Source organism: Amphibalanus amphitrite, unplaced genomic scaffold, assembly GCF_019059575.1.
Source record: "Amphibalanus amphitrite isolate SeventyFive unplaced genomic scaffold, NRLGWU_Aamphi_draft 000098F_arrow, whole genome shotgun sequence".
Taxonomy (NCBI): domain Eukaryota; kingdom Metazoa; phylum Arthropoda; class Thecostraca; order Balanomorpha; family Balanidae; genus Amphibalanus; species Amphibalanus amphitrite.
In genome coordinates, this window is record NW_024881593.1 from 750,346 (window position 1) to 766,421 (window position 16,076).

At 55.0% G+C, this 16,076-nt stretch overlaps 1 protein-coding gene across 1 annotated transcript in view; it reads right to left on the minus strand.

The window, feature by feature from the left end:
- LOC122380470 (protein dachsous-like) overlaps window positions 1–11,115 on the minus strand; it is a 60,304-nt gene extending 49,189 nt beyond the window's left edge. Inside the window, exons 1-2 of the mRNA XM_043363637.1 lie at window positions 10,945–11,115; window positions 6,517–8,338 (exon numbers count right to left, since the gene is read on the minus strand). Coding sequence (XP_043219572.1) covers window positions 6,517–8,289 — 1,773 coding nt within the window. The 5' untranslated portion in view covers window positions 8,290–8,338; window positions 10,945–11,115. The remainder of the gene's footprint in view (window positions 1–6,516; window positions 8,339–10,944) is intronic.
- Between the last annotated feature and the right edge of the window lie 4,961 nt (window positions 11,116–16,076).

Below are 16,076 nucleotides of genomic sequence, written 5' to 3' on the forward strand. Positions count from 1 at the left end.
CTTTCTGGGCGGCGGCCCGTCCCCGTATCCGCTGCCTGCCGCCCCCGCCCGGCGGCGGCCGCGCTGTCGGCAGGCGGCGGCTCTCGATACAAGACATGCCGCCGAACAAAGCCCGTTCCCGTGTAGATGGTCACTAAACATCCCGGCCGGCCGGCCGGCCGGCCGCTCGCCGGTCGGCGGGGAGCGACCCTGGCCGCCGCCGCCGCCGCCGCTGCCGGCCGCTGTCAGAGACTGTACGGCGGCCGGCAGAGGCCGTACCGCCGCCAGCCATTGCATTCCATTCTGCTCACAAAGAAGCGCTGTGCGGCGGAGAGCGGCCGGCCGGTCGGCCGCTCGGCCGCTCGGCGGCCGGCCGGGCGGCGGGCGGTGGGCGGCCCGCCCCTCCGACCCGCTCAGGGGGTGTCGGCGCCGGGGGCGCGCCCGCGGCGGCGGCGCAGCAGCCGCGCAACATACAGGCCGTTCTGGACCGCTTAGCGCGGATAGGTGTAATCAAAAGCTTGTTTTATATCCAATGTAGCTACTCATGTGATTAGCGTTTCCGATTCAGCGCTGAGAAGCTGGGAGAGATAACATAACTCAGCTTTTCCCACATAGTGGAGACGCGGCGGCGGCGGCTGAGAGCGGCGCGACCGACCGAGGTGCGGATAGCTCTGAGGCGTTGAGCCGCAGCAGGCGCTTTGATGATTATCTCCGCCACATTATATGACGGCGATGGCTTTAGTGTCTAAATATGATGATGATACTGGCCTGAAAACCTATCTAAGCTGACAGGTCTGAGGTACGCCACAGCTGTACGGAGCCTCAATGGCCGGTGGACACAGGCTAGTGACACTCGATCGGGCTCTTAGTGACCGTGCTACCCTCACTAGTACCCACTAAATCATGGCATTTCGCCGGCCAACGCTCGCGTGCCACCGGAGAAAAACCGGACAACTGTTCGCCGGTCGTGGTCGTGAGCTGCGCGATGTGACGACGATAGGAAGGGTGTGTAAATGTGTAATGGAGCCCGAACGACGTGCATCAACCACGGCGGTCGCCGTCGTGGAATTGCTTGCATTGCGCCTAGCTTACGTTCATTCGGAGGGACGTGGCACGGCTAGGATTTGTCCGGCATGTGACATATGAAATGCAGGATTCCATGTGCATTGATGTAACACATTTCAAAGAAACGTAGAACAATAAGTTGATGTTTTACGATTCAAATCGCGATGATGTATGCGCAAAGCACATTCCAAGATTGAAAGAGAACACTTGACGAAAGCTGGTGAATGACTTCATGCCATAATACAGTTTCTCTAATGTATCTTCGTCTGGTCACGCTATTGTACCGTCATGGGCTGTCTGTGCTTTCTCCGTGGCCCATTAGCACTAATAGAGCGCATAACTCCAACTTGGCCGGGTGGACTTCTGGCGATAATCACCGGTCTTGTGGGGCCTGATTGACATCTCTGCGGCCGATGCAGCGTCATGACGCCAGGTGCGGCACGGAATGCCGTCCGTTTCGTGGTTCGTGAGCGCGATGTGGCGGCGCGAGTGTTCACTCCCGGTGGGTAACCTACTTCGGACGCATCTGGCGCTCGGAGGGCCACGCTCGGGTCAACCTCCCCGTCACGACTGATCCATCTCTGTCTGATACAAGAGCCAGCCGGCGAGCGGCCGAAAAGCTGGCCACAAAAATGGTCCGCGACTAAATTGGAGAAAATGAAGTCAGAGAGAAGATTTGGCCGAGAAGTGGATAGCGCTAGTGACAGAATCAAATCGTAACAAGATAGATATTTAACGGATCCGTCTCAGAGAGCTGACAGCTAGAATGGATGCAGCCGGAGCTATGAAGTAAGATTACCAACGCCTCGCCTAGGTCAGGAGAAAACTTCTATGGGTCACGCAAGGCCAAGCCGACCAGGGATCTGTGTTTGGCGGTAGACGTAGACGGGAAACCACCAGGTTCAGCGGGGTAAAAGTCAGAGGGTGGGCGGAGCCAGGGATCCCTGCCACCCCGTGCGGCCTCGTGCGTCCGTCAGAACCGGGCCCCCGGCGGTGGGGAGAGGGGGAGGGGCGCTCCCAACCCGCGCCACCCCTCTGACCAAACGAGGTATAAATTTCCGATTCGTCTCGGAGGGGCCGACGCAGGGAGGCTGGGGTCCAGGTGGGACCGAATTCCTCTCCCCGCCCCGCGGATGTGCGGACGGGATACGAATTTCGGCGCGGTTAAAATGAAAATTAAGCCGTAAATTGGTGGTCGGCGTTTTCACCAGACGTTGGAATTTCCGTCGTCGATCAACGCGAGAGCTATGACCGGGATATCGATCACCCGCGTTCAACCCTTGACCTTTTCTCGTTCCATTCTTCGACACATTCTCTATTACTTTCGTCTTTACATTCCGACACCAACTTCGCAACTTTTCAGCCGTCTGTTGCGACAGCTGAGATCAGCTCATTTGCCTGAGGGGTGTTCACGGGCACCGCACACTGCTGCGTGCGGTGTGTGCGGTACGTCCAGCAGGCGTGGGGGTAGGGGATGGGTAGGCGGCTCTGACGTCACGGCTGCGTGCGGTGGACGGTCCGCTGTGGCCAGTCCCGACCGGCCACAGCGGTCGCTGTGTGCGGTGACGCAAGGCTGACGTAGGGACGCAGTGGGCGGAGCTTGGAGGCTGTGTGCGGTCCGACCGCACACAGGGTCCGTGAACAGCCCTCTGATAAAATGTATGATTGTTGGCGCATAGTACCTTTATGTGTTTTCTCGTATGGTGTTTTCTATTGTATTCCCTCGTCTATTTTTCCTTTCCCGATCATTCCGACCCATTTTTCCTTTTCTCTCCTTTTTCTTTGTCTTTCCATGTATCTACCCTTGGATCGACATGCCATGCTAGGTTGAACTGAATGGTTATGAGTTTGCATGCGTGTCATATGCTATCGGCTTTTTATTTTTTACTTGACATGCCATTCATGTTGGTCACGTCCTTATGTAGACTGACTTTACCATGTAGAACACATGCACACCTGCCTGCCTGCTCAGTGCTCGGGTCTCATGGCATCACATTCCATGGAGCCCGGTCCCGTGCTCTGCGCTTGAGTCATTCCTGCTCATGATATTCAGCTCCAGCTCATCCTCGTCACTTATCATGCCACTTACTATATCCAGTACGATATAGCCCTGCCTCGTCCTGTCTCTCCCCGTCCCATCCCATCCGGTCGCCCACCCCCTCGTCCCGTCCCTCCTCGACCAGTCTTTCCTGTTCCATCCTGTCTCATTCCATCCCGTCTGGTGGACCCTGTCGAACTGTCCTGTCCCATCCCGTCTTATCTCGCCCTGTCCCATTCCGTTCCGTCCCTTATCTCGTCCCGCCCCGTCTCGTCTGTCTCGTCCCGTCCAGTCCGTCTCTTGTCGACCTGCCGCTGTCGAGCCATCTCGTCTGGTCCATCCCTTGTCGACTGGTCCCTCGTCGGGCTGCGATGTCGGCCTCTACGACCGCTAATGACTCGCCACTCGGGCTCTGCCCTGCCGTCGACGCATCACGCCGCGGCCGCGGCGGCCGGGCGCAGATGGGAGGTAACGGTGCCGCGGCCGCGGCGAGGGAGGGGCCGCGCCGGCTGACATGGGTCGACCTGGCACGCAGCGCGCCGCTCCCGACCACCTCCCCGAGAGGAGGCGGCTCCACACGTGCCACGGACGAGTCGGGCAGCGGGCGACGCGCCGACACCGAGCCGCAGTGTGCAACACCTGTAACGGCCGCTCGTGCCGGCCGGCGCTCGTTCCGACCGGCGCCCCGCCGCGCCGCGCCGGGCCCGCGCCGAGCTCTTATTCGGACCGTGATTGACGTCCGTCAGCGGGTCTCTGAGTGCCGGTGTCATGCTAGCATCTCGGCGCTGAGGAGCGGATGGTAATGCCGGAGAGGAGTGGGTTCGACTTGGGTTCGACCTGCTGTGGCCGGTGCCGACACCCGTTGGGCCGGCCGCGGACCGGGCGCCCTCCCCGCCCCATCCGCCTGCCGGCCGGCCCCTGGGCGTCCCCTGCACCCCGGCCCGGTCCATCCGGCGGTGTCGGCGCTCTCCGAGCGGCCGCCGCTGTTTACAGGCGAGGTCGGACGCCATTTTGGAATGGGGCCGGCCGGCTGGTCGGACCGGCCGGGGCGCGGCGGGCGCAGGGGCGACCCGAGCGCCGCGCGCGCCGGCCACCGACAATGGCGGCGCGCCGGCGGCGTGGTGCCAGAGCGCCCGAGTGGCACCCAGTATTGTGACAGCGGCGCTGATGACGCTTTCAGCGGGGCGCGCCATTCAGCACCGGCGGACGAGCGGCAGCCCATTGTCACCGTACAAATGATACCAAAATAAAGGGTGTAGAAGATGTTCGACATGAAATCCGATACGGGTGGGAGCTCTGAAGTCGCCTGAAAACGGTCCAAGATTAGAGGCAGCGGAGGCGGATGAAGGAACTGGGACATGGAAGAGCAGCGGCGACTATCCATGGTCTATCGATGTCACGGGTGTAGCGACCGCGTGGAGGCGGACGAGACGGATCGACTCGATAGCTCGCGCAAAACGCTCCATATGTATATGACCGAACACGATATGCGGAGCACCAGGCGCGCTGTTTGTGATATACGAACGCTGTCGCGTAATCCAGTGGGCGTGTGTTGTCTCACGTGCACGAGATATTGCGTGTTGAGGCTGATTCGTTGCTGTACAATGCACCCAGGAAATAGAGGACTTTTCCGGGATGAGCTATACTGTGTACCCCCGCCCTGAAATGAGGTTAAACTGAAATGAGGTTCTGTGTATGAGAATAAGGGAATAAAGGTAAATAAAAATTGTGATCTGATGTGCAGGTCAAGATGAATGGTACACAATCAGTTCACTCATTATGCAATCTCAAGATGTCTTTCCTACAAAAGTTAATCTTTATTTTTCATATTGACTTGATTGTCAAAATATATAGGTATTTTGACTTGCACTAGTCTAAGGAAGGCTGACAGGGTGAATCTCATGACCTTTGAAAAATTATTGACTTGTATATTTTTTTCAACCTAATATGGCCTCACATCTTATCTACTGCCGGACCCCGTTGCTCATAGGAGTATGAGAAACAATGGATGGATGGTTTACTAGCACCCCAGTGCCTTAATCAAGGGCTTCTGGTATGCTATAGTGCCGTTTTAATAAACGACTTGTCAACAATGAGCAAGGAAAACACTGCATAAACGCGAGTATGCATCGCATTTTCCATCGTGAAAAATGACATTGCTGATAAGTACCGTAACGGTGGTATGGAAATTCGGGGGTGTTGTGCATACCACGAGCTTTTGGCTTCTGAATGTGGCGCGGGGCCACCGCGACACCTCCCGAAATGAAACGCCACATGTCATGTATGATATATATCTGCATATGTGATACATAGGTAAAGGGATGCAAAGGCCACAACTGTGGCCGTCGCGCGCAGGGCCGTTCGCGGGCCCGGCAACACAGCAGGTGCGGTGGCCGCCGCTCCCCATGGCTGAATAATGGGACACCAACCTGTCACACGGATATGCATTTAAATTGGGCGGCGCGCTACTACACGGCCGACGCTCGGCCCGTGTCTGTCATTGCTTATTTGTCTGCTCTTCAAGGATGTTTGCCCTAAAATGTCGGTATTTCCAATGGTTGAGAGGCTAGCCTTCGATTCGGCCTGGGTAATCGCAGCAATATTTTAAGTTCTGAGTGATTAATTTTCATCCAAGGCCGCGCCTCACTATGACGTGTATGCATTTCTTAGATGTATCAATCGACAGGCTGCCGGTCAGTGTCAAAATTGATGAAATTAAAGAATTGAAAATTTACATATTCAAAGGGCTAAGACATGAAAGCCTCAATCAACTTGGCAACCATAAGTCCGTTTAGCATACACCAATATTCAAATATTTATGCTTGGACACTGTTTATTAATGCTTGAATGATCCAGTACCTATGCATTGATGCATTTTTGTGATCGGTAAAATTTACATGATCTTGTCGAGATTTAGCCTAAATATTTTGATGTGACATTCACGAGACAGCTCACCTCACATTGAGCTTGTTTCAAATACCTTGATTCTTCTCATCTGTTCTGACAGCTATTAATGGGTAGGCAAGACAGTTTAGAAGCCCAATTTAAGCATAACTACCCAGCAAGTCATTTTTTGCGCTCACGCATTTGCCTACCTAACCGCCTCGTTTCCGCTAACCGTGCACCATCCCCGTCGAGAGATAATGTATCGAGTGCTGAAGGGTCTCGAACCCACGAACTCTCACCTCTGGGATGGCGAGTTCATACCAAATTATATACGGGACGAATGAATAAAAAATTCATTTGATTTTTTGTTCTCTCGTGCAAATAATCAACACTTTTTAGTTCATCACGGGTGAACTGAAGTATCTGAGGAAAATGTAACAGTAGCTCATTAGAAGGCTAAGCACAGCCCCACTATCACCCAGTAGACTGTACAGTACCAGGCTGTATACCAGGCAGTGCACGGTATGCAGCTGCGTCTGCGAACTCACCTTGAGTATGCAGTGTCCGACGGCCTGGTCCTCGGCCACGGACACGTTGTAGAAGCTCTGGTCGAACACCGGCTCGTTGTCGTTGACGTCGACGATGGTGACGCGCACGGCGGCCGTGGCCGAGAGCGGCGGCGAGCCGCCGTCCGTGGCCAGCACGGTGACCCGCGGCTCCGGCTCCGTCTCACAGTCCACATGCGCGCGCGTCGTGATCAGACCGGTCATGGCGTCGATCTCGAACCAGTCGGAGCGAGCGCCGTCACCCGGCACCAGCGAGTACTTGACGCGCGAGTTGGAGCCCTCGTCGTTGTCGAGCGCGGTGACCTGGAGCACCTCGGTGCCAGGGTCGGCCACCTCCAGCAGGCTAGCATGGTACTCGCTCTTCTCGAACCGGGGCGCGTTGTCGTTAGTGTCGGTTACCAGGAGGTCGAAGGAGCGCGTGGCCACCAGTGGCGGCGTGCCCTGGTCTGTGGCGCGCACAGTCAGGGTGTAGTTGGGTTTCAGCTCGCGGTCCAGCGGCCTGGACACGATCACCAGGTAGATGATGCTGTCGCGAGTCGTCAGCCCGAAGTGACCGTCGCCTCCCGAGAGGGTGACGTTGACGCTGATGTTGTCGTACTCCTCCTTGGTGTCGGGGTCGTTGACGGAGATGCGGGCCACAAACTCGCCCGGCTGAGCGTCCTCGGCGATCCGCGGCGACGCGTCCTCGCTGAGGAAGATCAGGTTGATGGTGGGCAGGTTGTCGTTCACATCTGAGACGCGGATGGACACGAAGGCGGTGGCCTCGAGCGGCTGGGCGCCTCCGTCTCGTGCCACCACGGCCAGCTCATGCACCTCGTGCGCCTCGAAGTCGAGCGGCCTGTTCACAGAGATGACGCCCGTGTCGGGGTGGATTTTGAAGTAGTTCTGGCGGTCGCGCTGCCTCCGGTTGATGGAGTAGGTGACGCGCCCGTTGGCGGCGCTGTCCGTGTCTGTGGCGAACACCTGCAGCACCGAGCTGCCGATGGTGGCGTTCTCCGGGATGGTGGCGAAGTAGCGCGACTGGTTGAAGATGGGCTGGTTGTCGTTTACGTCCTGGATGGTGATGTTGACCGTCATGGAGCCCCGCAGCGGCGGCGAGCCGCCGTCCAGCGCCTCAATCACCAAGCTGTAGAAGGCCGTCGTCTCGCGGTCCAGGAAGCCGTTGATCTGCAGGTCGAGGTAGAGCACGCCGTCGCGCTCGCGGTGCGACGACAGACGGAACGCGTCGTTGATGTTGCCCGAAACGATGTCATAGCGTTGCGTATTGAACGCGCCGAGATCGAGGTCCCGCGCTGGGAACAGCGTCCGTTTGACATCGCGCGGCGTGTTCTCGGGAAACTCTATCGTCATCGTGTCCACAGGAAACGTGGGCGCGTTATCGTTCGCATCGTTGACGCGGATCACCACGCGGATGTTCTCGCCGCTCTGCGGGATCGCCACTAGAGAGTACGAGCTGCGCACCTCGCGGTCGAGCACGACGCGCGTGCGCACCTGGCCGGTGCCCTCGTCCACACTGAGGTCCGTGTCCACGTGGCTGTCGGGCACGGGCACGATGAGGTAGGGCGGCGGCTCGGGCGGCCGCGGTCCGCACGCGGCCGTCTCGATGAAGCCGACGCTGGTGCCGGCCGGCACACCCTCGGACACCTCGAACTCGCAGACGTGTTCGGCGCTGAGCGGGCGGGGCGCGGCGGCCAGCAGGAGGGCTAGCAGCGGCAGCAGCAGCCGCGGCGGCGGCGGCGCCCGACCGGCCGCCATGGTGCAGCGGCGTCTCAGGCCCGGCGGCCGCACATGGCCGACGTGAACCCTGCGGACGGAGGGACCGGTTACAGACACGGCGCAGACAATGGCGAGCCGGTGGGCGTCGAACAACGGCGAACGGGTACGGCAGTGGCGCGCACACGAGCTTCACACCTCACCAATGGGGTAAATGGAATGTTCGCAACAGCTATTCTACATTGGTTAACAGTACATATTCCTCGTAATTTATATTTGTTTAAGCTGGTTATTCGAATCAGTGAACATCCAATAATAACCGCCGACCTGCAGAACCACTTCTTGCGCCGCACCTACCGGGACCGGCAATCGATTTCCCTTCACTTCAATCCGCACATTGCATGAAATCAGAAATCTCGGCGACCGTCTCCCGAAGCGGCTCCCTGCATGCATAATCGCCAATAGCTTATGGCGACTGTGGCCAGTATGCTGATGTCATGACATTGTCGGTGAATAAAATCGAGTCTGCACGGCAGACAAATACAAGCAAGAACTGATCAATATCCCGGTGGACGCTGCATCGATTGTCCCGGCTGGAAGATCTGGCACGCCGGCTCACGTGCCGCAGCGGCCAGGCCGGAGCTGCTTCTCAGAACGTCAGTTCCTGGCGCATTACGGTAGCTTTATGGATGGGTCTGCTTTTCCCGGTAGTTGAACTGCTGCGATTGGATCCCAGCTTCGATTATGTACCAGAAGTGTGATTTTTTATTAGATACGTTCTTTTATGACGTTTAATGGAACTGCTTGAGCAATAAAATATGGTTTTGCATAGTGGTAGCAATATTTTCTATTGATTTCGAGTCGTTAACTTTTGTTATCACATCTACCGCCCCACCTTCGCTAAACTCAACACCTTATCGGAGCAATCGTACTTCATTGAGGCACATTTGGCCTAAGGTCAAGAAGCTTGACACTGCATACCCTTTCTTCATCTTTGCATGCACTCTGTTCAGCTTCATGTTCGCGGAAGTCGAGTCAAGTGCTTCGCAGAATTTGATACAATCTTTGAATGCGACTCATCGCGATAGGGAAAACTCTTCGCGCTAGATGTCAACACTGAACAGCCATACTCCGTTCAGTACCAAAACTGGCCAAACGGTATGCCTGACGGAGATTCGCTTCAATACCTTTCTAGACATCATGGGGTAAGAATGATGCGAGCCGGCATGAACTAATCCAGAGCACAGTGGGGGTATAGTGCACCGATTCGTAACGATCCCGAGCATAACTTCGGTCGGGACACTTCCCGGGAGTCTAAGGTACCGACGTTGTCCTACAATGCCAAATCTGCCATGTTCACCGTGTTCGATGCCGTTCCACCAGACTTTTCCACTGCTGCCAGCCTGGGACCTGGCGTGACAGCGCCCTTTGGACGCCGGCTCATCGCGGGCAGCGCTAATGGGCACATTGTAGCCGCTCGGTCGGCCTTCGCTGCTCGCCGTTGGACGACGGCGCGGTCCGAGACAAAAAACGGCCCGGCGCCCCGGACGCCGCCGCCCGACTACAGAGGAGCGGGCTGCCGCGAGACAAGACACCGAGACAAGACACCGAGACAAGACACCGAGACGAGACGGCGAGACGTGACCGAGAGACAAGACTGCGAGGCAAGACACCGAGACAAGACACCGAGACAAGACTGCGAGACGAGACACCGAGATATGACCGGGAGACAAGACAGGAAGAGAAAACTGCGAGACAAGACAGCGAGACAAGACGGCCAGACGCAATTGCGAGACGAGACCGCGGCACGAGACGGCTACGGTCAGAGAGGTATCGGCTAGGTAGTAGGGAGACAGGCGGGGGATGTGAGACAGGACTAGAGGTACAGACTGCGATGGCAGAAAGTACAGAATGGGGCTGAGAAATGAAACTAGGAATGCGGACATTGACCGCAGACGAGGTTTGCGAGACGAGCTAGCATTCTTCATCGCCCTTTTCCAAGCGAGGTTGAAGTAATTCATCTGGCACAGACACCATTAAAAGTCTGTTGTCTTCGGTACGTTCGCCATCATCCACCACCGCTAACGATGGGCAGTGTCGAAAACGTACCAAGACGAATGGTCGCTTCAGCGCCTCACTTTCAGATCGGTTTCACCCTTGTATTAGCTATATGATGACTCGGTTTTCGGGGCGCTGCTGGAGCTGTGAAATGATTGTGTAACGCCATGATCTAGATGAGTGCTGTCTGTAGAACGGGTAGTCTCGTTTCGTGGTCCGAGCGAGGCACCAGAAGGGAGAGGAAAGAGGAGAGAGCATCCTGTCCCTCCCGGCTCGCATCGCTGGCTCTCTATAGATCAAGATGCCGAAGAGGGGGATTTGAGACAAAGCGGCCACTCGACCGTGCCATTCCTGGGCGCATTCACCGGTGCTCATCCTATCGGAAGGAATGATGGAAGGGTCGTGAATGGGAAGGAGGAGGACGCTTCCCATGAGTATCCCGGCTGCTGGACGGTCGAAGTTGAACCCGTCGATGACGTCTGTGGTGGTCATATGTGCTAACACTTTACGGGTGATCTTCGTCAAGGGGCTAGTGTGGACACCTTCTCAAAGATGATTCAATGGTCATGGAAGATTCCACTGACCACTTCCCTATCCCCTCAGATAAGGATCTTGAATTTTCGATTGGGCAATGGTTACCTTATTGAATCCGACAGCCTCCTCAGCCAGTTCCTCGAGCACCTCGCACAGTCACCACCGTACTGCGTTCTGCACGCACGCACACACGCACACACACACTCACACCGTATCGCAATGGGCCGCGCGCTGGCCCGGCTCGACCGCCGTCCCGCCCCCCACGCGTGGTCCGGCAGCACTGCGGTGACCCCGGCCGGCCGGGCCGCCGCTAGTTCGGTACCTGTCCGCGTGGCGGCGCCACCGGCCGGCGCCGGGAGGTGGCCGCGGGCGTCGGACACCAGTCAGCAGCTCCGCGCCGCCTGAATGCCGGCCGGCCGCCGCACTGCTGCACAGAGAATCGCCCCGCATGGCATCGTTCGCACTAACAAGCCTCCCCGATGTGCTATCGCTGCAGAATGCAGCCAACTAAAAATGCTCATAGCACCTCGAGCTTGTCAAGCCGAAAGAAGAGCCAGGCAGGTAGAAGATGGAGAATAGTGCCGGATGAAAAGGATGAATACATCAATGTAATGGCTGTTCGGAATCATCCCGCTGCAGGTTTGGGTGCAACGACCTCAGAAATGCGCGTAATCAAGGCTGGTTATTCGGGCATGCAGAATGCATCTTAGCAGCGGGCGGACTGGGAGAGAAAAATAAAACCGGCTGCATGGCTGCTAAATAGGTCGGGCTATTAATGCGGAATACAAATAGGAGTGAAATGGATCTGTATTTTTAAGGGGAAGCTGCCCGTCGTTCCGATAACTTGCTGCCAGTAGATGTCAATGTGAATGTCAGGTATAAGCTTCGTTTGCCGTTGATTGAACATTTGCTGAAGTCCAACCATTTAAAATATGCTGGTTTGAGCAACATACAGAGTTGCGGAGTCGGAGTTTGCTGGAGTCAACAGTTCTGACCGGAGTCGGAGTCGGAGTCGATTTTGGAAACCAGAGCCGGAGTCGGAGTCGCCGAAAATCCATCGACTCCGCAGACTTGGAAGGGCTGTGAAGTCTGAGTTGGAGTCGGAGTCGGAGTCATCGAATATGTAGGCATCGACTCTGCAGTCCTGGCAACATAACAAATGAAATTCGCTCCTTTTTAAAATAAATCGTTCAACATGCACTGGTGTCCGACATATTTTTCTTTTTTCTGGTAGTCTTTGTTGATACTTGATCCAACCCTGCAGTGGAGACCCAAGAGATGACAGGATTATTTAAGGGGAAACATTGGGCTGGCGCATATATTTTTGTATACCAAGGCGTATGGATGGGTCGGTCACGATAGAAAGTGCGCCTTGCGTCTCAACCCATCCCGGAACACCTAAATGTTTTACTAACCGTGTTGCATAGAACTTTCACCGCTACGTTTAGCGTTATGGCTGCAGGTGACGGGGCTGTACTGTCCTGTCAAGCGCGGTCTTCTGGCTGGGGGGATCCATGTGATCGCAAGGCACCTCGCAGTTGCGATCAAACGTAAGTTGAATCGGAACAGATATTGGAGGGATCCATCACATCGTAGGCTAAGTAGATACGCAAGTTGTATCGCAAATGGTGAAGATACGAACTAACTTTACGAATCTTCTCGGTCGATCGGAAGGCCGATCGTAGCGAAGCTTTACCTCTTTCTCAAGAGAAAAATATAAGAAATTTTCAAAATTTTCACAAAACCGAAATATATGTTAAACAAATATGGTTGATGAACACGTGTGCAAAATTTGAAGTCGATTTCTTCAAAAATGGCTGCGCTAGAGCGTTTTAAATTTACACGTTGAAAACGGTCACTTTCACGTCATTTTTGTAATCACTTTTTTCAATTTTGAAATTTAAAAAGTGTTTTGGGCAATTTTTCGCGTTAATTGCGAAAATCTGACCAAAACATGTACCTATCGCACCATCAATGATCCGATACGCCATCAGAGGCCGCGCCGCGGACAGGTGGGCGCGGCGATACCTAGGCCGCGTGGGGGTTACACTGGTGTTCGGGAAGGGCTATGTCAACGCGAGGCAGGCCGCGGGGGAGCCGGTTGCGGCGCCGGTCCGTATTTGTCGGCGCCTAACAGTGCAGCGGTGCGTTTATGGCGGAGGGAGGGGAAGCGGTGTAGTGTCGGCAAGGCCGCACACAGGAGAGGGCACACGGGCCTCCCCCCATTCGAGTTGGGGCCCCTAATCTTTAGACCGCCGAAGACCATGTAAAATGAACTGAAATAATGATTGAAAAGACCGGGAGGGCCCATCTCGTTCCCCAGCAGGCCCATACGAGTCCATAAATGCCCAGTAGCGCAGCCAGGGGTATTGTGGTGAAATTTCAATGGCCCTCAAAAGACCTCAAAGGGCCCACAGATGGGGTCACCGGGTCCTCAGATGGTCTCGAAGGGCCCTCGGTTAGCGTCAAATGGCCCTCATCTGGTGTCAAAGGGCCCTCAGATGGCCAAAAGAAGGGCCACAAGATGGCCTCAAAGGGCCCTCAGATGGGTTCAAAGGGCTCTCACCCAACGTTAAACCTACCTCAGAAGACCTTAAAGGGCGTCAAAGGGCCCTAAACCTGCGTCAGAGGGCCCTGAGCTCGCGTCAAACGACCCTCCGAAGGCCTTAAAGAGTCCTTAGCTTGTGTAAGAGGGCCCCCAGCTGGTGTCAGTGAGCCCTCCTCAGCTGGCGCCAAAAGTCCATCTGAAGGCCTCAAACGGTCGTCAGCTGGAGTACAACGGTCCTCAGATGCCGTCACGCGGCCCTCAAAAGTCTCAAGGAGCCCTTATAAGGTCTCAAAGGGCCCTCATTTGGCCTCAAAAGGCCCTCCGCTAGCGTCAACCGGACTTCAGAAGGCCTTAAAGGGCCCTTATCTGGTGTCAGAGGGCCCCAGCTAGTGTCAGAGGGCCCTCAGTTGGCGCAAAATGGCCATCAGAAGGCCTCAAACGGTTCGTAACTGGAGTCCAACCGCAACGGTCCTCAGGTGGCGTCAAGCGGCCCTTAAAAAGCCTCAAAGGCCGCTTAGAAGGCAGCAAAGGGCCCTCATATGACCCCAAAGGGTCCTCTGCTGGCGTCAAACGGCCCTCAGAAGGTCTCAAAGGGCGTCAAAGGGCCCTGAGCTCGTGTCAAATATAAAAGCGCCCTTAGCTGGTGTCAGGAGGCCCCCAGTTGGTGTCAGCGTGCCCTCAGCTGGTGTCAGAGAGCCCTCAGTTGGCATCTACTGGCCATCAGAAGGCACCAAACGGTCCTCAGATGGCGTCCAACGGTCCTCAGCTGACGTTAAGAGGCCCTCAAAAAGGCCTCAAAGACCCCTCGGCTGCTGAAGAGGCCCTTAGCCTCAAAGGAAACTCAAGAGACGTTAAACGGCCCTAAAAAGGCTTGAAAGGGCCCTCTGCTGGTGGCAAAGGGCTCGCATATGACGTCAATAACAGCTTTGTCAAAAACGGACCTGAGAGACCTTGCCGGTCCCTGGTTATAAGGGACTCCTGTCTCTTGCAGTAACCTGAGTGGCCCACGTTTACTGAGGGGCCCCTGGTTATTGAAGGAGTCCCTGGTTACTGGAAGGACCCCTGGTTGAGGGTTCCCTGGTCACCTGGTGGGTCCCTGATCAATTGAAACCTCCCGATCATCTGAGCGCCCCCTGATTGCCTTGGTCTTGGCGTTGGCGTACAGTTTAAAGTCGTCGGCACACTGCGGCCTCCTCTTCTCCATCGCGAAGCCTCGTGCGCAGACGCAGTCTTCGGCGCGCTCGCTGCGCCAACTCTTGACGCCAACTGACGGGCTCCAAATGGAACAGATGGACTCCGAAACGAACATGGGAATGCCGACACATGATCCCTCCAAATTTACAGAGGAGGAGATGTCCCTGACAGCCTATTTGCAATAAGGGTCACTTTTACACTATAGACGTATGGGGAATTCGACCTTATCGACATGGTACTACGAGGTCAGCTGATCTGCTTGGCATTTAAATCGTAGTAAAACTGGCATTTAACCCTATTAGTGGCAGGGGGGGGGGGGGTTGTTTTTATCCACCCCTCAGGTTTTTCGGGAATATCTCCGAAACCGCTGAAGCTACGATGCTGAAATTTTCTGACTTTTCCTAAAACTAAATTGGGCACATTCCCTGAAAATTTCAAGTTCATAACTTTACCAGGGGCGGCTCCAGAGCACTGGGAATTGGGGGGTCCTATTCGTGAAGCGAGTCATTTGGGCGAAGATCACGATGCTGCACCAGTTTTACGAACAGTGAATGAAAGGTATCATGTGATAACATATACAAAGTTATTGTGCATCCTCTTTTGACACGTTTTTGCTATAATAGGCGGATCCAGGCGTCCAAAAAGGGGGGTTATTTTTTACCTCCCATCATAGGTGCCCTGACACCGCCTATGCATGACCAATACAATTTTAGTCGTTCTCTCATAAGAAAATTATAACATAACAAGACCATTGCCACCCTTTTTAGAAACAGTACCAACAAAAACCTTCTTTACTATACTTTTTGTGTACCCCCAATCTCAATGATCTGTATCCGCCTATGATTTTTGAAAATGCACATTTTTAGGATCCATGTGAATTCCTGGTTCATTCTCTATCGATCGGCAAAAGTTGCGTTAAGATTGGTTCAGAAACCTGGCCGTGATAAACAGTCTAAAATGTATCTGCAATTCGCCCTTTTTCACCCCCCTCTACCCCCCTATTGACATTTTTTAATTTTATTTTTTTTAGAAATGTAGATCTCGTTGAGCCAAATCGAATGCCGTTTGAATTTTGAAAATCGGCCCGTTAGATCTCGAGATATCAAGGGGGGTCGTAAACAGCCCCCCCCCTGCCACTAATATGGGGTAGCCAGGAGCCTGCCACTAATAGGGTTAAATGCTGCTAAACAACTTACGTACAACGTAGCTCCGATTTGCGGCTCTTTCTTTTTCATCCCTCCGATTTTCTTCCGATCAAGAGAAGTTTCGTACCGAGAGAAGTTTCGCAGCCACGTCCGATATAACTTACGATAGCACGGATCCCCCCAGCTCTGTCTCCTATCTTCTGTTATTCCTCGTCTCTCTTATTTGCGATTCTCCACATGCTTCTAATTCTAGTGGTAACGGAGTTGAACGGTGAATCCTCTGGGCTTATTTACACCATTACAGCCTGAAGCTAAAGTTTGTGTGTGTGTGTGTGTGGGGGGGGGGGGGG